This window comes from Melanotaenia boesemani, chromosome 11 (genome assembly GCF_017639745.1).
Source record: "Melanotaenia boesemani isolate fMelBoe1 chromosome 11, fMelBoe1.pri, whole genome shotgun sequence".
NCBI lineage: Eukaryota > Metazoa > Chordata > Actinopteri > Atheriniformes > Melanotaeniidae > Melanotaenia > Melanotaenia boesemani.
In genome coordinates this window covers 15,655,300-15,680,300 of record NC_055692.1, presented here as the reverse complement: position 1 = coordinate 15,680,300, position 25,001 = coordinate 15,655,300, and the positions used below count along the sequence as shown (strand labels likewise).

Sequence of the window (25,001 nt, the reverse complement as noted above, 5' to 3'; positions counted from 1 at the left end):
ATCATAATTGTAGCAGTTTTTATAGTTTGTGTGTTTTTTGATTGCACCGTTTTACATTGTTTTAGGATTTGCACTTGTACCATTTCTTGTTCTGGACTTTTGCACTAAATGTTATGTATTTTGTGCTATTTATCATTTTTGTAGCAGTTTGTTTAGTTTAGAGTGTTTCAGTGTGACCTTGCTTTGTTAATAGAGACAAGAATTTGTACATTAGATACAAAATATGTACTACTGAGTTATGTAGCTTTAGTTTCGGCAAGCAATTTGACACGTGGGGTGGGGTGCAAAGCTCCTGTTTTGCCTAGGGCACCTGCTGGCCTAGGGCCGGCCCTGAGGCAAATGGTACAGAGAGCAACAAATGATTACTTGATCACAAACCATACACATCAACATTTCTCCGTGTGATTAAGTTACAAATAATGAAAGGCAGTAGTCCAAGCATGGCCTTGTAGATAAAAGTGTTCCAGTGTCCTAACTCCTGGTGGACAAAGAAGGCCAACCCAATCGGGAATACAGTTCACAGTGATGGGTCAGGGCTTTACAATTTGTAATGAACCTCAAAGGTGATAAACAGCGTCAAGCTTTCTCAGACAAATAAAAAAGGATAAAAAAGTTGCAATGACAAGCTGCTTTTTCACCTCAAAATAAAAACAAAATGTGTTTTGAAAGAAAAAAAATATTCAGCTTGAGTTTCCTCACAAGATTATCAATAGGGGTTTTAGGCTATCAACAATCTAGGAAGTAGCTTTAATTTGGACCAGTCAACTTTTGCAATACTTTGCAAATATGTATGCCACCTGTATGACCAGCCATCTGCTCAAAATGTAAATGATGCAAGATACAAAGCATTCTGTATGGCATCATCAGCCTTGCCAGAATTATTCTAGAACTATTAAGATAAGTGATGCCCTCCACCAACATTGCAAAAGGGCAAACTACCAAGCAGCATTAATGAAGTCATCCTTACAAGCCAAAATACGTGCTCCATCACCTGTTGGCCATGGTTGGCACATAGAGGATGGACATTTAAAAATTACATGGATGACAAGAAAACCAGCCCCTGACAGTGTCTTAAGTGCTGTGCATTGCAGGTGTAAGCAGGGTACCTGCAAGACAAGCAGATGTTCTTCTGTTTCTGCAGGACTGTGTTGCGCAGATTTATGTGGCTGTCTCAGTTGTGTAAATATGAAAGACAGTGAAGAGGGAGAACATGACTGCTGTCCTGACACTGATGGTGAGGACTAAAAGTCCACCATTTTACATCAGATGGTGTGGTGTATTGTTGCAGAATGATCAGATATTTAAATCATATCAAAACAAAGTGATCAAATCCCTTTTTATTGGCATTGGTGTATCAACCAGTATGAGTTGCTTTTTTTTAACTTTATTTATTATTATGTTTTTTTTTTTGTATTGTTTAGCTTTTATTGTTTTTAATTTTTACTCTCTCTATATATATACAATATATATATATATATTATATATATATATATATGTTACACTAAACAGTAGCTAGTGCCGATTTACGGCTGTGATCACGGGACTTGTGCGGGATAATCAGCTCTGAACTTTCGGAGTTAAGCTAAAGGCGAACTGGTATTTTCTTTCGAGGAAAAATTGTGTGGTTCCCAGACTGTGGAGCGAGATGAAACAATAACAGGGTTGACCTTACGGTCTATTTGAAAGTGAGAGCGCCATCAAGCAGGATACCAAGATGCTTGTACATATGAACTAACTCAATTTAATTTCCCTCAAGAATGGATATTATGGGGATAATTTGAGGAAACTTCTTAGACTTTGAGAACAGCATTAATTTAGTTTTGTCAGCATTAAGAATTAGTTTTAGCTGAAAAAGTGTGTGCTGCACCACATCAAAAGCTTTCTGCAGAGATTCAACAGCTCTATCAGGATTTGAGCCAGAACAGTAAATAATTGTGTCGTCAGCATAGAAATGCATATTAGCATCGGACACATTCTGTCCCAAATCATTAATCTACATAATGAACAACAGAGGTCCTAATATTGAGCACCCCCTTGTGGACACTCACAAATTCAGAACACAAACCATCATATATAAAACACTGGGTCCTGTCACTCAAATAATTTGTGAGCCAGGAAACTACATGATCTGACAATCCCAAACAAATAAGCCTATGCTTTATTTAAAATGTTATAAACATATATGTCTGAAGGTTCCATCTGCTTATTTGGTCTCGTCTCGAGATGCTGCTGGATCGGTGGTGTCACAGATGGTGGAATAGTAAAAACTGTCCACTGCGTTATAGCCAAAAAGATCAAACAGTCCAGCTTTGATGAGCCAAAAAAGAAAAAGGAAACTTTATAAACTGGTGCTGAAGCATGAAAAGCCTGTTTTAACCAGTTATCAAAATCAGCAAAAAAAAAAAAAAAAATATAAAAAAAAACAAACTAAAACAGAGTTTGGCTAGTTATAAAAAGCAAAGTACAAAAATGTGGTCCAAGGAAAATGGCATGTGCAGGGCGGATTTCCTCTCTCTTCATGCATGTGAAAAATGCAGGCTGAAAATTAGTCCATGGTGATGCACCTGACAGAAGCCTCATTCTTCTGCCTCTCTTTCTCTCCATTTCTGAAGAGACTTCTTTCAAGCTGTTGCACAGCAATGTTCAGATTCATCATTTTTGAGACACTGTAGTCTGGCCAATATTCAGTCATAGGAAAAGTCATAAGCAATGACATTTTAGGTAAAGATGAGGAACAAGTAAATGAATCACAGAATTAACAGAATCTGGAGATAAGCAGCTTTAAGAAGTGGCAAATCAGAAAAGGATGGGTTTATTCGCAGGGTCTTTAATACAGAGGTCAAATGGGATTTTCTTTTACAAAAATGACTCAGCTAAAGAGATGTAAAAAGGCTGGTTAGAGGATACAAAGATATGCTAGTTAAACCCCAGAATGAAAATGTAGATCTAGAAATGTGTATGGTATATCCCCCTGAATTTATAAGCTATAATCATCCCTGACGTGTTGTGCTTAACAGTCTTCTTTAACTAATGGAGCCTTGAATCAGATGTTGTTATGAATATGTATTTTCATCAACACACTGTGCAAGAATTTTCCACAATTTTTAATATATTTCTTCTGATACATTTTAGACCCAACGGCCATGAAATATGTGCTTGAGGGAAATAATGTGGCCCATCAGTTACACTAGAAACAGATGTAACACTTTTGTCCCAACATATTACCAATTCAGTAATATAACTATATTTATAATCACATGTGATAATTGGTAATAATTTGTAATAAGTTATTGAAAATCTGTAAAAATGGTAGATCAGCTTCAAGTGAAATGACATGATCAGGTATGAAACAAACACAATATTTAGGTTCCTCCAAATACTAATAAAATGATAAATGTGGTAATTTGACTGATTGTACAAAATTCCAGTAATAAATGGGTTCTCCATCAGCTACATCAGTAATTATCCTATTTATTTATTCATTCATTCATTTATTGTAGAGCATGTATCACCCATGTATCATCTTTGCTTTTACTTCTATGAGCTCAAAAGTTGACATAGCTAACGTAAAATGGGAAACAACACAATAAATCATTGAACATGAACTCAGAATATTTTGTGTGCTGCTTGCATTTATTTCCTTGTTTCAAATTACATTGGAATTGTCTTATCCAGCACAGAAATAGCAGTATTCAACAGCAGTGTATGGTAATATTATCTTTCATACATAAGTCACATTACTTAGTTACTCGCTGCAATAAAAATAATTGTTAGTGTTGTATTTTCAAATACTGATACCACTTTTTCAATTCTTTCCACATTATAATTATGACAGAGTACATCTACTTTCAGTGTGATTCAACCTAATTGCATTCCTGTTCAATGGTCTTCCAAACTGTATTTAATAACAGAAAGAATGTCAGATGTTCAATGTGAGCAGGCCAGTGCAGAGACCTATGGATTGTACTACGAGGCAGGGTAGGCTGCTGAGCAGGATAACTTCATATTTAATTCTGTGTTCTCAGTACCACAAAGTTGGTTCACTTTTTTCAGGATGCAACACTGGCAGCAGATGCTGAAAAAAACCAAGCTCCTCTGAAGCAGGTTTTCGACATCCAGGATTGACTTTGAGTTGATAACCAGCATGATAGATAGCAAGATCTCCATTGTGAGGGTTGGTTGAGCCAATTAACTTAAAGATACACTGGGTATCTTCAGCCTGCTTTGTATTACAAGCCCTTGGAATAAAAGAAAATACCTCAAGCACACAATACGGTGAAAGAAGGAGCTGGGCATTTCAAGTGCCCTTTATGTATTTGATGACTTATTTGTCTGAGGCTCAGTAGACTCAACATGTGTTGGACAAGGCTGGGACTAATATCACGTAGCTTCAACTCAGCAGAATCTGACCATGACAATAGACCAAATCACCCAGCAAAGAACCTAATATTTAGGCTCCAGAACCCATCTGTGCCACTTTGAAGTTGTGTCAGATGACTACATTCTCACACATATTTACCTGAACAGAGAATCTTTCCCACTTTTCACTGCAGTTAAAAGAGCATGTCAAGGGCTCTAGTTCTGTCCTTGAACTTTATAACCACACAGAGATGACATTATGTTCTTATCTCAATAAACAGGGTGCCTGTATCTGTGTGTATGATGACATTAAGGTTTTATCTTTACACACAGAGCAAGGAGCATAATGATTATAAGCACTGTGGCTGGAGGATGGAAAGGTTGTTTGTTTGCCCATATGTGTTTGCATGTGTGTAAGGAACATCAAAGGTTAGCACTATTGACTGCTGCTTGTACAGCCACTAATAGGGATGCCAGAGAGTACTATGGAGATGATACAGGTGTGTGTGTTTGTGTGTATGTTTAGTTTGCCAATGTGCTTATATTTTGCCTCTTTTTTTTCCTTTTTTTCCTGCTATGTACCTAGTAACACACTTACCTACACACTGTCTATGCACTTTGTGCCCTACGAGCATTCTTTTGCTCACTACTCTTACATGGTAAATGGTAAATGGTCCGTATTTATATAACACTTTACTGTACCTGGAATGAAACCCAAAGCGCTTTACATCATACATCACATTCACCCATTCACACACACATTCACACACTGATGGTGGAAGCTGCCATGCAAGGCACTCAACCATGACCCATCATCATCATTATAAACTTGTATTACATTTTCATGCCTTTATCAGATCACTGGAATAAAAGCATAAAGATACAGTGCTATCCATCAGGTGATATGTACATATGTGTCACATATACGGACATGAGGAGGAGAGCAACAGCCAGCACGAACAGGATGAGAGACCTCATCATCCTAACCGGTTTGTTCGAAAAGTTGCGCTCTGGCCGGCGACTAGGCTCATTAAGGTGAACACAGAGAGACTCAGGATGACCTTCTTCCTTCAGGCTGTCAGAACTGTAGACTCTACCCTGTAGTGAAACTGGCCAATGTCCTACCTTCTGCTGAAAAACACTGTAATTTACTTATGTCACTTAAACAAGTTTTATATTTTGCTCTACCATTTACATTGTAAACATTGTGTGTGTGTGCGTGCATGCGCGTGTGTGTATATATATATATATATATATATATATATATATATATATATATATATATATATATAGTCAGTCCGTATAGCATGCAAAACACTGTACAATTATTATATTTACATTTATTGTCTTTTTAGTTTATTACTGTGTTGTCTATTTACTATTGGTAAATGGGTGTGCTAGGATGCATGTACGACTGCACTTCACTGCCATTTTGCATGTGCATGTGGCAAATAAAAAACTTGAATATATGGTAAAATCTGCAGCTCCTCTTTTCAGATATCCCTGGAAACAGACCATAATGGATCCTCAAAAATCCCAATACCTATGTGCGAGGTATCCAGGAAATACTGTATTTGATCCCCCACAGATCCTACTTTAGATCTTTCTGCATACTGACCTCATCTTTGGCGTTTCATGTTCACAGATCACAGGAAATACATAGACTATACGTGACGGATGCCCGTCGGATATTTGCGGATTTTTCATTTATATGGGAAAATATGGGAACCCGATGGCTAATGTTCTGGTTTTCTTCATTCATTGTTAAATATAGCATGTAGCATGTATGCATGTTAGACTACTAACCTAGTTAAATCATCTTATCTTCTAAGATCTCACCTTGTCAGGCATTTTAAAATCACCCAGTCAGTTTGCAACATCACAGTCATAATTAAATTGTGAGCCTTTCATTTTGGCTTCTGTACATCACTATGTTGTACAAATCACTAGCTGGACCAAATTACACATTAATATTTCAATAAGGATTCATGAAATGACTTAATGTCAGATTAAACTGTATAATATAATATTATTAAATGAACAGTTCTAGTCAAATAAATCAGGGATATTTCACATCTCTGTAACTCCACAAATGAATGAAAATATATCAGATATTCAAAAAAAAAAAAAAAAAAAAAAAGACCAAGACGTTTTTTGTTAACACACAACAAGCAAACACTTTTATTTCAAATAAAAGCTATGGATGCCTCTTGGAGGCTGCTTCGTTCTGTCTACACCACTGGGCACTCTGCGATGCACCATTCTGCAGGACTTATTTCGTAGCTCAACAAGTTGGCACTGGCACCTTCTAAAATGTTTGAGTCCTGTTGCCCTCATTCAGGCGGATACATTTTCCATGTTTCCTTGTCTTCACTGTCCGTCTCCTTATCGCTCATTAGGCATGCAGGAATTCCTTCAAGGTACCTTTACTCCTTATCAGTTAAGATGGAGTGAGCAACAGATTGGGCCAAATTTAAAAGCTTAAACAGAAAATCTTTGTTAGATATTAGTCTTGATAGTGACTGACAGCTGTAGGTCAATGAAAACACTTTTCAAATGTATACATTTAAATACAGTTATTGTATCTAGAAATAACACTTCAGACTATCTACAACACTAATGTGACACAAAAGCAAATCAGAAATCTCTGCTGCATTCTGAGGATCTTAAAAGAAATACAACAACAGCAAAAACAATGTCAACAATACAATCCGCTTTATTTAGTTGTCTTCTGAAAATTTTGAATCTCTGACAACTTTGATCCTCTCTTGATGAAAAACAAGTTGTCCAATAACTGCAAGGTTAACGTTCCAATCTCCACTTCCTCCTGTACACATGTCAGAGTGTCCTTGAAATAGACACTTTACCCCAAATGAGGCTCTGGAAGCACAGATGTGAAAACCCATCAAGTTCCATGTGATCACTTCTATTTTGTTTTGTGTCTGTTTTCTGTTTTTGCATTTTTATGTTGTTTCATGTTATGTAGGCCTGAGGAATGGCACTTTGCTCCTGACTTCTACCCCAACTATTACGCTGTCATTTAACACTATTAAAATTACATGTGAAATGTGCTTGAAGTGACATGCTATTAGTACCATTATATCATATTACCCAGGTCCTCTGGGTTTGGCATCGACAAAATAAGTGCATGAATAAAATCACATAATTACCCATCATCCCAATGCATACCCACAAACACATGTTGGAGCACTACACTGGAATTATGGATCTTTATGACCCTTTACTCTAACTTTTAACCATCATGACTGAATGCCAAATGCAAAATTGAAGCCTTAACATTCAAAAACGCAGTCTATCGGCCCAAGGGCTGGTGGACTGTCAGTCTAATATCATTATATAAAATGATATCACACCCTGTTGCATGGAATGACAAAGATATGTTCCTCAAGAGATGAGTGATGGAGGTGATAGGGTGATGTTTCGAGGAAAATAATTTAGTTAGAAAGTTGAGAGCTTTAAGTGCCCTCGCTCCAATGTTCCTTTCTTCGCTTTACATTCATCATGACATCTAGTGATTATAATTGTACACAGCACCCAGAGGGGTTTGTGGTATTAAAATAAGAGACAGACGAAGATGAACTACACTGAAAAATCAGAATAGGACAAAAAGAAATAAAGAGAAGGCAGAGAGTGTGTGCATCAAAGAGGGACAAATAGGCCGATGATCATGGATCATCCCTCCCTGTGGAAAAATATATATATATATATATATAAAAACAGATGAAAAGAATGAAATGTTTCAAGAGAAGCCACAGAGATGATCTAAGTACAGTACATTGCTAAAGGCTGAAAGTAAAAGAGAAGGCCTCCTTTCCCAAAAGCTTCTTATTATTTATAGCTGAGTGGCCACAAACAACATAGTAGCTTTTAAGAAGCTTCTGTGTGTATTCTATTAATTTATTTTTATTACAAGATTTCATTTTCTTGCTGACAGCACAAAATTATGTCTTTGCAAGTTTCCATTAAATAAGCCGGTTTAAAACTGAAACTGACAAGGAAAACAATTCACCATGTAAATGAGATATTTTTTAGTAGGTTTTACTTACTTGTAAGTAATATAAGATTGGGTACTTATCCACTGCTTCTTTTGAGTTAAATTGTGTCATCCTGTATAATCTCCCAAAATGACTATACTGTAGCTGGCCTGTGGTATAATAATAAAAAAAAAAAGAACTCTGCTGTTTCACAGAAAAAACATAAATAATAATGTTAGTAAAAAGTACATATTCAGTTTTCCAAACACCCTGTGCTGTGTGTTCTAGTGTGTATTGGTTTTGGTTGTTTAATGTGCATGTTTTCTTTTTTTTATTATTGTTTTTTTATGTAAGTAAAACTCATCCACTTATTTTGCTCTTTATTGCTCGTACAGCTCACTCCATCTGTTACATTTGACAGCTGAGAGAGTTTGAACTATGATTTGACTGCACTTGCAGAGCAGTTGCACTGCACCACACTGTTTCAGCATTTTCAGATTTACTGACTGGTGAAGAATGCTGCAAAGGAAGATCTTTTTACTGCTGCCTTGCAGTTTAATTTTCCTTGTTGCCTCTTTCTTTCTCCATTCTCTTTCCTCTTTTCTTGCCCAAACTTCTTAGCATCCATGTTTGTCTTCCCATGATCTTGTATACAGTTTCTCTTTAAACTTTTTGATATGCCAGAGGTTGGTTGATTGATTGATTGATTGATTGATTGATTGATTGATTGATTGATTGATTGATTTACTTTACAGTCAGCTGCAAAACATGCAAAAAAAAAAAATTAAAAAAAAATACTGTACTTGCATGCCTTTTTGCTAACTTACAGACTGCAACATTATCTCAAGGGTATTACTCATCTGTAACTAGGTCAGGGTGAAATATCTGTCTTTTCCCAAACCCAGTGGGGAAAAGAGAAATAAAATAATACAGTTAAACAGAGGATAGAAGATTACATGTTTCTTTAGGTTATTTGATCTATGATCTTTTTCCTACTTTGTTTTAGGGCTTGAGGCATTTTGTGACCATGGAAACATCTTACGACTGGAACGCACGAAGAAACATAGTAACAATCGGAAAACACAACACACAGCATGGAAGAGGATATATAGGACGAGGGAATGATGGTGGTCTTGGGACTATAATTAAAAGAAAAAGCCAGAAGTGAAAAAAAATAACAGACTGGAGACTGCGTGAACACAGACTTTATATCCTTCCTTATTCCCCAGCCACTCTAATCGCACTCAGATTGGCTACATTCCAGCCAATGTCACCATCCACACTGTCACAATTCATGAGTCGTCGGCTGTTTACTACACATAGAGATCGGGTGGTAAATATTGAACATGTTCAATATTTCCAATTGTTGGCTACGACACGATTCGGAGCGGATTATAGGGACAAATCTGCTTGTAACACACCTCAGATCAAATGATAATTGTACAGGGAAATCTCACGATGATCCGGCGTTTACCGTCCGGGGTCGCAGAAGAGGCAAAATCGGGACAAAAAGAGCACAAAAATCTTTATTTTGTGTACCAGGCTTTACATTCCCTGAGCCAGAGCATGGTGGAAATATCTGCTTTGTAAATGAACTGAAATTACTATTGACATATTTTAGCTTATTAATAGGCACGCTGTACTAATTTGGTGTATGTCAGAAATAAGCTGAATAGAACTAATCTGCAAGATTTTTCTTTGTATCTTTGAAAAGCACATTGTTTTAAAACGGATGTTTTGCTTTCATAAAACATCTCTATGATAGTGTCTGTTTATCAAATTATCAGCCTCTTCTTGGGACTTCAAAACAGATTATTATTATTACAGCTCTGCAACTTCCCTATATTGAGGAGAGAGAATGTAATTAATTTAAAGTGGGCTGATAGATTTTCTTTTCTGTCTTTCTTAAATCCTATAAAAGTTTGATACAAAGTTTTTGTCAAGGGAAAACAAACAAACAAAAGCCATTCATTTTTGTAGTAATGCAAATCATATAGGACCATAGATATGTAATGGGTCAAACATTTCATTATTAAGATAGGTTCCCAAAGCTACAGCATTGCATGTAAACATGTCTGATGTAATTGAGCTTTGTTTTTTCATTTAGCCTGAAAAAAAGAAAAAAAAAAAGTTTTTCATCCACAAGTGCATAATTTAATTTTTTTTTTAAAGTTTGTGGAAAATGTTGAATGTTTTGACCATCTCATCAAAAATCTGAATACCTGTACAGACTGACATACTTTTGGAAACAAGAAGTCCATCTCATATGGGGTTCCAATTATTTCGAGAAACCTCATGTATATTTTATCTTCTTCTACTTTTGTGTACCATTCTGCTGATAACTCATTTCAGAGAGAAAATGCTAAATTAAATAGGTTCTTCCTTTGGAAAAAGTTCATTTGGGACAAATTGGCCACTTCATGTCTTTGCAAAAATATGCAAGATGCTATAAATAGAAATTGGCCAAACCAAGAAAATTACATTTCTATCAGGTTGATCTAAACTGTCTTCACAGCAGTATAACTTTGAGAGGGTCAGTTGGCTAAATTGTTGACAGTAAACATGTAACTCAATTTCACAGTTAATTTAATTTGTTAACAGTATTTCTGGAGCCAATTTAAATAGTTTCATAAGATTATGTGAATCAATTTTTATACTTTGAAGCTAAGAAAGAAAGAAAAAAACGTAAGTTATATTATTCTTAATGACCAACATCATGTCAAGCTGTAGCAGCTTCCACACTTACCTGTAAAGCATGAGGGCACCATGGGGTCAGCTACTCTGGCCAAAAACTTAAGCATATGCTTCAACCTCTGGAGGCCAGATCAGATGTGTAATTGAGGACCATAACATCTGCTGCTTTCCTTCACATACAGATGGTTATTTCCTTCATTGCCAACTCAAACACCAACCCTTCAGGCTGTGACACCATTATGACCCCTTCTTTTGTCTCCACTGGTGACTGCTTAATGTCATATGACGGGGCTGTTAAACCATCACTTCTCAATTCAGACTGCAGAAGAATATGACTAGATGTGACCCCATTCGAAGAAAATGTACATGTTCAAAAAGAATGTGTCACCCTGGGTATTCTCTGGTTGAATCTTTGACATACCCAAGGGTAGTTACGTCCTACACACCAAAATAGGTACAGATCAAGAATCATAAAGCCTGTTGTCTACCAAAAATAAAAGAAAAATGGTTACGATTAGCTAACAAAGATTTGTCCTGGCTATCTTGGCAGAATTCTTTATCATCATAAAAACTGGGATAATCTAGATATAATATCTTATCAGTGAATACAAAATAATATAAATCTTCAACTGAGGAGTGCCTTGCTTGCTTCTTGCTGTGCTTTGTCTTTATTCTGTTGATATGTTTAGAAGTCATCCATGCTGATAAACATATATATCATATATATATATTGTTGTTGTTGTTGTTGTTGATATATATATATTGCCTCTGTCTGTCATCCTTATACACATTCAAGTACAAAGCCAAATCTTTTTCTGGGTTTCCTCTTGGCAATTTTAGGAGATATGGGGTTCTTACTTTTTAGAACAGGTTAATCTCTGAACTCACCTCCTCTCTTTTGCCTTGTTTTCCTCTGCACTTTCTCAGTTTCCTGTTAATGGAGCCACTGAGCAGTGAAAATTTTTTAGAAAGGCTTAATGTAAGTTTATATTTTGAGAAAAGGCAGGTGAATTGAATCAATGTTTTTTCTCTGATGTTTATTTAATGAATTATGACATGCAAACTGTGAAATGAAAAATACCACTTTAATTTTAAAGAAACAGCCAGCAAATCAATTAAGAACATAACAAGATGAAGAAGTTTGACGCTAGCCCACACAAGTACACTTTTGTACACACACCTGTATACCTTAGACTATCGAGACTGCTCATTCTATTTGTTCCAGCTATTGATCCGTTCATATCTAAATGTCAGGTTGAATATTGTCATATTTGCTGGAGGTGGTTGTGCTGTGTTGTGTGTTTGTTATACATTCCCTCTGTGGATTTGGAAGTGCTTGGATTTCTGGTTGGATCAATAAACTGAAATGCCGACATGCGCTCAAATGCTGTGTGCTTCTGCATACACACAGACCACCACGCCAAGTTTGAGGATGATAGATGTATTGCATGTTGGCCCTGTTACCCTTTGTCATCTCAACATATACAGTGAAAGACCTTTGCTGTCCCAGCATTATATGCCAGCCGGAAAGACAAAGAGAAGAGACAGGGAGAGAGCCAACTGAGGGGAAATGTCTGCTGAAAGGACAAAAAGTAAACGACAGCTGCCCCTGCCTCCCCCAACACACACACAATCAAAAAGCAAGTGATTGATCAATAATGCCGATGTTTGTGAGGTAGGTTGGTGAGCAGGGCAAGACCTTGTCGGGACAAAGTTTTGGTGGCTTTTGTTACGTTTGACAGCTTGCTGTTGGTGTGTGCATGAGAGGATCGAGTGTGAGGTTTTATCAAATGGGATTTATCACAGTTTGTAGACGGAAATTTTCTATAGCCTTTGCTTAAAAATAGTCAAGTAATTAAAACAAAACAAAAAAGTTAAATTGATAAATGTACAGAAATAATCCATATTGTTCAGTATCTCTATGCCTACTTTTGTTTCTGCCTTTAAAAATACAAGCACAGCCTTTTTCAACTTTCTACTGTAGGTCATTGGTGTGTAACCACAAATGGATCAAACTAATTAACAATGCATTGATAGTAATTAGCAGTCATTAGTTGTTGGGTAGAATCACACAGACCTTTGATACCCATGTGAGTCATGGTAAGGTCTAGTACATCCAATTTAATTATACTGATTTTTTTTTTTTTTTACCAAAAATAATGTTTGGCTGCTTTCACTCCATGAACTGAACATGTTCCATATTCATCAGTGTACTGTATGACTACATTATTTGCTATTTTAGACCATAAAAAGACCTCCTAAAAATGATTTTTTCAAGTCATCTGTTCATGCAAGGAATTATCATAAACTTTAATAATATACTGTCTCTAGTGGTTGAGAGAGTATTACATGACAATTATTTAACAGTTGATTATATCTGAAGCAGACTGCAAGTGAGGAATATAATTATGGGGCACTGTTGGGATCAATATCTTGTTCAAAGAAATTCCAAAATATACAGTGGGACACAAAGAGATCGGATGATCCACTTTACTTCCTGAGCTGCAATCACTCCACTTTTACTCATGTAAATTTTCAAAATGTTGTGTAAAGGTTCCATATTATATATTTTTTTGACAGTTTCATATGGATGTCAGAGGTCAAACAACATTGCATACCCTAAAATCAGCCTTGGTCCTTAATTTCAGCCATGTGAAATTTAAGTCACTCACACATTATACTGAAACGTCTCATATATTATACTGAAATCATTTATGCACTATGGTGAAACCTCTCACATATCATACTGAAATCATTCACACATAGGCACATATAAAACCTCTCATACACTATACCGAAATGCTCTTATACACTATACTGAAATGCTCGTATACACTATACTGAAATGCTCTCACATACTATACTGAAATCTCCTCTTATATACTATACTAAAATGCAGCTGCCTGTCTCATCCTTGACTTGTATTAAAATTTGTGGCCGGGACATGGCCATTTTCAATTTGTCATCTTGTTTGCAGAAAGCATAGCAGGTATAGCTTCTGTTCAATGGCAGTGGGATTGTTTAATTCTATTGATGTGGTCATGAGTTTATGATGACTAAGTGAAGCAGCTGGCTTTTTCAATACTATACATGCCTCAGGAGATACTATTAGAAGGGTTAGGTCTAACACGACAGCAACCGGATAACTGACAGTAGCAAGTCTGAATGAGGACACGCTAACTAGCCATCTAGAATAACTCGGCCATTAAGATATGAAGTGCTGTCAAAGGAAGACCTGGACTGCAATGGACAACATACTCTTCATCTGCGTTTGGAGTATTCTCCAGGATATGCCTCACAGTGCTGTCCAGGTTTTCGTTTTACAGCACTGTATATCCCAATGGCCGAGTTATGCTACTGTCGGTTGTCCGGCTGATGTCGCGTTAACCCTTAATAGTCTCTGCTGAGGCCAGAATAGTATTGGAGATACCAGCTGCTTCACTGAGATTACTTCCAGGCGACTGAACAGATATTAATACATCATAAGTCTTCGCAAAACATCTTTCACGATGTTCTCCAACTTCTTCTTCGGTTTGTTTTGAAAATGCGCTCCTGTTTTTTTCTACTACGTGACTTCCTTTTCAACTGAAATGACTTCCTTTTCAAGTGAAATTCACTCTCACACACACTAGTAGAATTCCTTTCATACATACTAGTGGAATTCCCTCTCACACACACTAGTAGAATTCCTTTCATACATACTAGTGGTATTCCCTCTCACACACACTAGTAGAATTCCTTTCATATATACTAGTGAAATCCAATCTCACACACACTAGTAGAATTCCTTTCATACATACTAGTGAAATGCGATTTTAGAAATTTCACTATAGTGTGTGAATGATTTCAGTATAGTGTTTAAGAGTATTTCAGTATAGTATATAAGAGCAGATTTCAGTATAGTGTATGAGAGGTTTTACTATAATGTGTGAATAATTTCAGTATGATATATGAGACCACTAGTCGACTAATTGGATTATGTAATTGCACTGGCTCTTAATTATTAAATGACTCATATTTCACTTTCAGCTTTGAAATCTTGCATGAGGTTGTTATGTACTGTAAGTCCGATGGGCCTCCTCTTTAAATGTTCGAGCATTGCAGATGTACTTCCGTGGTTTGCAAGGTCCACTTTACAAATCTCACATGTATTTAATTTATTTTGTAAGTGTAAAGTAGTCCCAGATTTTTGGCGTCCTCTGCTGCCATTTTGTGTCCTGGTCCGCCCCCATATTTGTCAACAATAGTCGACGGTTAAATTCATTGTCGACTACTTTTATTGTCAACTTATCATTGCAGCCCTACTGGCAACTGCTCTGTGATTTCAGAGGGCAGGCTCAGTTAGCCTGGGGGGGCGGGCCAATTGCAGTATCAACTTCTGGGGAGAGTGATTATTTCCCTTAATGAAGTCACAATGTGACAGATCTCCGACTCACCTATTTGAGCACACATTCGCTAAAAAGTGGAGCAAGCAAGGGAGAGAGTAAATCTTTAGAAAGTGAAAATTGCATAAAATGGGACCTAATCTAACAATCGCTTGGCACAAAGACTGTATATAGCCCGAACAATGATCTTAATTATGTCCTTTATTTAAAAACACAACATAGCTTGATTTCCAAACCTAACCAAAATTTAATTTCCTCTCAAGAAACAACATGTTATCAAGTACTGTACTGTTATGTTGATGTGTCACCAAGGCAACCAAAATAATGACATCTTATCAACATGAAGATGGTGTTGCAAAATTAATGTTTTATTTTGATTTTAATTTTTTGCTCAAAATTTGTATGGCAGAGGTTATGTTTTCAGTGGCGATGGTCTATCTGACTGTCTGTTAACAACATAACTAAACAAAAGTTATGGATAGATTTTGATTACATTTTCAGGAAATGTCAGAAATGAACAAATGATTACATTTTATGGGGTGACCCGGATCACTGTCTGGATCCAGGATTTTTTAAAGGATTCTTTACTATTGGGAGATGAGGATAATTTTGCCATTATAACTTCTAACTTAACAGATAATCTCCAGAATCGGAATAATAATAAAAAAAAACAAAAAATTTGTGAAGATGACACCATAGTAGATATTAAACAGCTAACCCAGATTGTCATTAGAGAAAATGTAATTTTTTTCAATAACTGAAAGATTGTTATAGTCATTTGCTTCATTTTAATGTCCTAGGGTTTGTTTTCAGAGTCAAGGATTCTAAATACTCTAAAGATGTGACATCTATCCTGATGATGGAAATAGATAGTGATATTAGCTTGAAGTATACATAATGGTATGTATAATTTAAGGTTGGTAATTGGGTTGGTAACTGGATGGGCTGTCAGGCCATTTTGCGTTTTACCTGGTGAGTGACCCTGTGGCCCGGTAGAGGTCTGCGCTCTCTGAGTGCTTCTAGTTATTTAATCTACTAATGTAATGCTGTACGTTATTTTCTTTAGTACAGGGTACTCATTTGTACTAGCTTATTCATATAACATATAGATAGAACAAAGTCTTCAGATTAGCAGTCTTTACAGTTACTGTTGTTGCAGAATGTGACATTACAGGGAAATGTACGTGTTTGTGAAAGTGTGTTTTGTGTTTAAATAATCCTCTACCAGGTATTAAAAACCACAGAGCAAAGCAATGTCATAATGCACCGCCCTCTGTTTGTCATCTCATTTTTAAGTATGCACAAACATACTCACACTTGACATTAAGACACACATTATCAAACAGACATAAGGCACAGAAGCATACAGTGGTGACATACAGCAGTTAAGATGTATCATGGGGAAAATGAGTCACTTAGTGTGCACCAAGTGCTCAGTGTGTGAACAGTGAGGGTAAGGAAACAGAAAAGGAAGGAGAAAGGCTACTTAAAGTTATAGGATTTGAAGGGGTAAAATCCCCTTCTTATTTTGTATCATTATATTCTTTTTTATGTTTGTAACAGTAAAAATGCAGGTTAGACATGGTGGAATACGACTCTGGTTTAGAAGGAGGAAACAAATTATAATAATAAAAAGGAGCAGAACAGTTGGAAAGATCAGTGGTTCCCAACCTTTTTTCCTTTCCACTTCATGCATATACTAAAATGCCATGGACCCCCTGCTCCACCCCGGGCTGAAACCATACTGGTTTTAGGCTGTCAAACATGAGATTCTCACCATATATAATGTATTCTGGTGGAGTTCTGTCTTTTGACAAGGCCAAAGTTAAATGAACAACATACGTTACTTTGTTCCCATAAAATAAGGACAATTTGTGGACATTAATCACAATGGTTCTAATGTTCAAAGCCTCAGGTACCCCCTGTGCTCTTTGGGGTACTCCCTTGGGGGTTCCCAGACATAGGTCATGTTAAGCTGAATTGTATGCTGATGCTGCGCCTGTCATGCCTAGTTCCTACCATACAAATGTGTAGGGGCAGCATTAAGATCTGGGGTACTTTTTGGCGGGGGGGTACCCAGGGAAGTTATTGTTTCTTTTACTTTTTCATAAATTTATATTTCCTCCTGATCTATCTCTTTCTTTTCATCCTCATGTATTTTATATTTCCTCCTGATCTATCTCTTTCTTTTCATCCTCTGTATTTTTACTTTCCTCCCTTTTCTCAGTTATCGTTCTGCCTGCCATTTTACAGTATTCAGGTAAAATGAAAGGTTTGAGGCGATAACAGCAATTATCCACCCCTACATCAAGGCGCTCTTTATGCCGTCATCTTCATAGGCAGAAATAGAAAGATTAATTCTAGTGATCAGAAAACAGATTTTGCCACACCAGGGTGGAAACATAGTATTTTGTAAATGTGGCAGTGGAAAGTAAAAGCACTGTTACAGACAAATAATGTAGCAGCTGGAGTGAGACAGTTGTAAAAATGGGTTCATGTGTGTGTGGTGGAAGATGTTTTCCTTTGTGTAACATTGCATCTGTGTTTGTGTATTTCTACAGCGTTTGCTTATATGTTTACATGCAAAGCTTAGACGTGCCTAGTTTGGTGGGTGGGTTTTAGGCTGTTTGCTTGATTTGATCACAAATAGTGCATGAAATTAAATGGCACAACACATTTTTAATTTAGAGCACTATATTCAATAAGAACGCCCACTTTCCTTATTTAGGATTCCCCTGTAATGTAGTGGGGGGCATTTCTACAAGTCTTAAAGAGTGTGATGAGATGGGAGTGTTGTGGCAATTTTTATTTAGATATTCTCCACATATGTATCGTTTGAAATGGGTCTGACCTAGGACATAGGGTCAATTTGGACATTGGTAAGGACACAAATATGGCCAACTGAAATCCCTGGAATATGAATGTTTTTATCATAGATATTTATTTTGCAATATCATGTTATTTAGAGTGGATAGGAAATCTGAACAAGCAAAAGTTTATTTTCCAAAGTATTTCATTTGGGGAGAAACATCTAGTATCTTTTTTATTTGGTTTCTATACGGATCACAAATTTATTTTACTTAATGATTTCCCTAATGTTTTGTGTTGAAGACATCTGTTGGCAAATTTGTTTGACATCAATATTGTCCAGATAACAAGGCTGTTAGATTTAATCATACAGCAGTACAATCATCAACAACACAAAAGAGTTCACTCAAATGAATCAAATAAATGAAATCTCTAAGGAAAATGTGTCCATTAAAATGTGTAATTGATCTATCATTGTCACACTTCATCATTCTTATAGTTGTAATCATTTTGGGGGAAAAAGTAAGTGTATGTGATCATTTTGATTCACTGCAATTGCATGGATTTTTTTTTTTTTTTATTTAGAAGAAATGCCATTTTTAAACATTTTTTTAGGGATCTAGATCACCATAAAATGGCTTTGTAAGTTTATATATCATTTATTCTCAATTTATTTATTTACCCAGGAAAAAACTAATTACAAGAGTGTACTGGCCAAGACAGCAGTATCAATTTGCAAAGGCCAGGTAAACACTTCAGTACGCCATTTTGTGACTTTGCTTAAATTACATTTAATTTTGTAGACCATGTCAAAAATCTGAATATTGAAGCTCACCTGACTCTTTATGTATCCTTTCACCTGCCTTAGCATCACCTCCTCCATCTGAACAGTTAAACAGCAAGTTTTTCTCTGTTGAATCCACCAGGAGTGACAGGTGGATGAAGGTCACTGCAGGATCAAATTGTTGTTTGGCTGTCACTCAATAAAACACATACACGACTATTGTGCACAGTGGCATGTTATTGCAGAGATGTCTGAGTTCAATCTGTCTGTTTTCAGAGTTTGAGAAAAGGCTTACTTTATATTGACACTAGGTGATTGGATTTGTCCCAGACTACAGAGTTGATTTTTATTTAATCTTCTGACTTCAGAAAGTAAGAACTGGACAGAAATTAAGCTTTTGTGGAGCTGGTCAGAGATGTCAGAAGGATCTCTGGTGGCTTTAAGAGAGTGATGCCCAGGTGAGTCCTGCCTACTTCCTATTAATGGCATTGAGTTGTTAACAGGGCTGGGGAATTTGCAGTAGCAGGACAAGTGTGTGTGTGGGGGGGGATGGTCATGAGATAGACAGAGACAGAGTGTATTGAACTGTTCGAACCCCTGAGGAGTCATGTGTAGTGCAACAAATCTGCCCTTTCACTAATTAGTTTAAAACATCTGTCCAGATGGATGTCAGTGGGAAGTCATATGGAGAAAAGTGGAATCATTTTTACCCTGTAGTGCTACCCTGTAGTGCTTGCGTACAAAAAATGCTAAATCAGCATATAAATATTTACATTACTTTGTTGATTAACTTCCAGTTAAAAATCAACCATTTCCACCCTGCAGGTCCCTGTCCTGGGACAGGACAAAACTGTATATGTTATATAATTCATCTGGGACCATTTGTAAAGGTTACTAAGCATGGTGTGTCCAGAGAAGTTGCTCTCTTGCACCACTATAATGGTTTGAGCCTTTTTGGACTGGTTCTGCTGCATCAAATTAACTAGACCTGCATTTTAGAATTTTAAGAACACGTTTGATAAATTGAGCATCACTGAATAATAGTAACAGGATATGGGGATTCTAATTAATGGTTTTCATTAAGAAAGGTAAAACTTACATTTTTGCAGGGATTATTTATAGTTTTATATATATATATGATGAAGAGATTTATTGATTTAGGCATCTCTTATAAGTGGAGCTGATATTTTGTTGCCCTTACCATTGTGGAACTCCCATCAGAAAAACTGACCTTTTTTATGGAAAAGTTTATAAAACTGTCATTATTATTTTTCCATATAAATCATTCAGAATAATAAATAGTATCAAGCAAAGAAACCACAAAAAAAAAAAAAAACTTAAACAAAAAGACTAAGAGGCAGAAAGAGAGAGCAAAAACTTATTGGTGCTTGCTGTTTCTGTTCTAGTGCTCCAATGGACAGAAACAGAAACAGCAGGAGAAAAGATGGATAATCTCCTGTTCTGGTGATTCATTTTTTTTTCTCACTTTCCACAAAGGTGGAGTAAGTCAACAAGATTCAGTAATAATATTAATATATTTTTTTTTTTAATCACCATCACTTCCATTACTGATTGATTCAACTCATTGTCAATGTTGCAGCCATGTTCTTTGTAGGTGAAGTATTTTATACCAGCCCTCTTGTATAAAGATGACGTTTTATAGATCTCTGTGGGAGATTAAACCACTATTAACCATGGTCTGCCACCCTCTCCAGCTGTTGCCTTTTGTTTATGGCTAAAAAGGGTTTTATTACACACTGTGCTATAGTCACCTAGACAATTATACCTAATGATATACGAGTTGCACTGTAATTTTACACAGCAATTAAAGAGGGAGGGGCAGGAGAAAAGTGGAACCAAAAAAAAAAGAAAAAGAAAAGGAGAACTGAGGGTGCATTTACGCTGACACTGTTTGGTCCTCTTTAAATGATTCCTGGTTGTTTTGAGTGGTGTGAATGCTCATTCCTGCTCTTGTGCAGACCAAAACATGGTGTTCACTTAAAAACATGGGGTTGGTTCACTTGCAAGTAAACCCTGATGCAGATCGCCTACAGTCTAAAAGCTAACAGACCATAAGGTAAACTGAAGAAAGGAAGTGACATAAATCTCATCTTAGTGCAACATGCTGGATAACTCGCTGCCTCTTCTGCTGCTCACACTGGACAGCTCCTTATGAAAACCAAATAAGGTTTGAACACCAGCGTAAAAACATAAACCCCAACGCTGCATAAATTTGGTATTGCTCAATTGTTTATATTAGATGAACGATCAGAGTGAAGAAGGAGACAGATTACAGTTTTGATCTTGGCCAATTAATTAGTTGGATTTTTTTCTTCATCCTGTTTTTGTTCTTCTTGGTAAGAAATTGTTTAGTGAACTGATGATATAACTGAATGGTTTTTCCAGGCGTTATGTTCGGATAAGGAAAGTGCATTGTAAAAGAAAACCAAACCAAAGAAAGGTGCACAAAAATTTTAAAGATTCTTCACACAATCAATCCAAGTCCACCAGAGTATTCAGGTGTGAATGTTGCCTGAGATGTGTACAATTAAAGTTAAATGACTGGATTTGGATTAAAGCAGGAACAAAAAGACAACAGAAATTAGATTTGGAAGGGAAAAAAAATGAGAGAATTAGGCAGGAAGCAAATCATGACTGGCACTAAAATAGGTTAATAATTCTTTGACAATATTGGATGGATGGGTTTCACACTGCTTTCAGGTGAGAAGTTATGTGTTGTGGCTGTTCTGAAAGTTTGTTATGCGGAAATATGTAACACTTGAATAGTGTTTTTCGGATGGTCAAAAATGTTTTGTTTCTATTTAGTATGTGTGACAGTTTGATGCTATTCAAAACTGTCATATTATAATAATTAGCAAAAAAAAAAAAAAAATAAATAAAATATATATATGTATATATATATATATCCATCCATCCATCCATCCATTTTCTGCCGCTTATCTGGAGTCGGGTTGTGGGGGCAGCTGCCTAAGCAGGGAAACCCAGACTTCCCTCTCCCCGGCCACATTCACCAGCTCATCTGGAGTGATCCCAAGGCGTTCCCAGGCCAGCCGAGAGATGTAGTCCGTCCTGCGCGTCCTAGGTCTTTCCCAGGGCCTCTTCCCGGTGGGACGTGATCGGAACACCTCACCAGGGAGGGGTCCAGGAGGCATCCTAACTAGATGCCCGAGACACCTCATCTGGCTCCTCTCGATTTAGAGGAGCAGCGGCTCTACTCTGAGCCCCTCCCGGATCACTGAGCTTCTCAGCCTATCTCTAAGGTAGAGCCCGGCCACCCAGCGGAGAAAACTCATTTTGGCCGCTTGTACTCACGATCTTGTTCTTTCGGTCACTACCCACAGCTCATGACCATAGGTGAGGGTAGGAACGTAGATCGACCAGTAAATTGAGAGCTTTGCCTTTCAGCTCAGCTCCCTCTTCACCACGACAGACCGATGCAGAGATAGGAGAGGCAGCACCAGCTACCTCAGACTTAGCCCATCGATACCCATCACCTGCCTCTGGAGTCCCACAGGCCAAAAAGGCCCGATAGGACTCTTTCTTCATCTTGACAGCATCCCTTACTGCCGGTGTCCACCGACGAGTTCAGGGGTTACCGCCTGTTATTTTTTGCCACACAGGCACCGACGACCTTACGGCCACAGCTGCGGCTGGCCGCCTCAACAATAGAGGCACGTAACGCAGCCCATTTGGACTCAATGTCCCCCGCCTCACCTGGGACATGGTTGAAGCTCTGCCGGAGATGGGAGTTGAAACTCTTTCTGACAGGGGACTCTGCCAGACGTTCTCAGCAGACCCTCACAACATGCTTGGGTCTGCCAGGCCTGACCGGCATCCTCCCCCACCATCTGAGCCAACTCACCACCATGTGGTGATCAGTTGACAGCTCCAAAATGTCTGAACAAGGTGTTCGTTATGGGCAGTCCATGACAAGCACAGAAGTCCAACAACAAAACACCACTCGGATTTAGATTAGGGGGGCTGTTGCTCCCAATCACGCCCCTCCAGGTCTTGCTGTCATTGCCCACGTGAGCATTGAAGTCCCCCAGCAGAACAAGGGAGTCCCCGGAAGGAGTGCTCTCCAACACCCCCTCCAAGGACTCCAAAAAGGGTGGGTACTCTGAACTGCTATTTGGTGCATAAGCACAAACAACAGTCAGGGCCAGTCCCCCCACCCGAAGGCGGAGGGAGGCTACCCTTTCGTCCACCGGGGTAAACCCCAACGTACAGGCGCCAAGTCGGGGGGCAATGAGCATGCCCATACCTGCTCGGAGCCTCTCACTGGGAGCAACTCCAGAATGGAAGGGGGTCCAGCCCCTCTCAAGGACGGTGGTTCCAGAGCCCAAGCCATGCGTCGAGGTGAGTCCAACTATAACTAGCCGGAACCGCTCAACCTCGCGCACCAGCTCAGGCTCCTTTCCCGCCATAGAGGTGACATTCCTCGTCCCTAGAGCTAGCTTTTGCAGCCGAGGATCAGACCGCCAGGGTCCCCGCCTCTCACACTGCACCCGACCCCTATGGCCCCTCCTGCAGGTGGTGAGCCCACGGGAGGAGAGGCCCATGTCACCCTTTCAGGCTGAGCCCGACCGGCCCCCATGGGCAAAGGCCCGGCCACCAGGCGCTCGCCTCCGTGCCCCACCTCCAGGCCTGGCTCCAGAGGGGGGTCCCGGTGACCCACGTCCGGGCAAGGGAAACCTTGGTCCTTGCTTTCTCATCATCATAGGGTGTACATATATATATATATATATATATGTGTATACAAATTGGCAGTTTTTATTGATAACAGGGTGAACAGAAAACCAAAGGGAAAAAAAAGAGTAAGCAAAAGAAAGCTGCTGCTACTGCTATATAGACGAAAATGGAGGCCATTATAACAGGACTATATGTGCAGATGCACTGTAGGTATGTGAATTTCCAAACAATTTAGCTTAGTTTTTTTTTTTGTTTTTATCTAGATAGTACAATTTCTATGCATCCTTGCTGAATTCTTAAACAATTGTGGAGTTGTTGCTTAAAACCTGACACACATAAATATTTAAGTTGCACCATTAAGAATTCATGAAAAGGGGTTTATTTTTTCCATGTCTGGAAAACATGCAGTGGCATGTTTTTTTCTAGCACTGTATTTCTGCCTATGTCTGTTTTATTGAATAGCAGCAGCAGGGAGAAGAGTAGGAAGGTGCCCTCAGAACTTTGTCTAATCTGTGTAAATTGAGAAAGTCTTTAATGTTGAGATGTAAGTATGTGTTTGTGAGACCGTTATAGTATTCTGTCACACACAATCAAACTGTGTATTTGCATGTGTTTGAAAAGCTGTTTGACTGATACACTGAGCACCTTTGATACAAATTTCCTTCACATCACATGTGCTAAGCTTCACACAGAGATATATATATATATATATATATATATATGTACATTTTTTATATATTCGTTCCCCATCATATTCACACACAATATGCCACTAGCCATTTTATCCAAGTTTGAAAATATCCATGGAAAAATCTCTTTTCCTCAATCTTCTGTTGGCTGTTTACATATTTAAAGTCAACATATTTCATTTAACTAAATGTAATTTGTGTGTGTTTTGTTTATTTTCAGGTGGTGGAGACGAACCTGGTTGCCTTTGATTGTCACTGGATCCTGATAAATGAGGTAAGAATAATGAAAATGATTTTTTGGTCCTTACATTCACCATGTAGCATTAACACATTATTACAACATAAAAAGAACTCAGGGCACCACTTTCTCTTTGTAGAGAGAGAAAATTATATCACTTAAATCATTAAATAAATCAGTCTCATATGCTACTTGGAAGTTCTTGCTTGAATTAACCTTATGATAACCTAAGGAAAGAACGAGCATAACGGAAAATATGTAAATATGATGTTCAACCAAAGTTTGTATTGTGAGGAAGTTCACAAACATAAGAAAATGAAGCATGCATTAATTAAG

At 37.7% G+C, this 25,001-nt stretch overlaps 1 protein-coding gene across 6 annotated transcripts in view; it reads left to right on the top strand.

Moving 5' to 3' along the window:
* Positions 1 to 25,001, top strand: part of grid2 (glutamate receptor, ionotropic, delta 2) — a 539,244-nt gene that overhangs the window by 338,033 nt on the left and 176,210 nt on the right. For all 6 annotated transcript variants that reach the window (XR_006011998.1, XR_006011997.1, XM_041998788.1 and 3 more), the window contains one exon: positions 24,648 to 24,701. Coding sequence is in view for 4 of the 6 variants with exons in the window: in XM_041998788.1 (XP_041854722.1) it covers positions 24,648 to 24,701 (54 nt within the window). In the remaining 2 variants the exon portion in view is untranslated. The remainder of the gene's footprint in view (positions 1 to 24,647; positions 24,702 to 25,001) is intronic.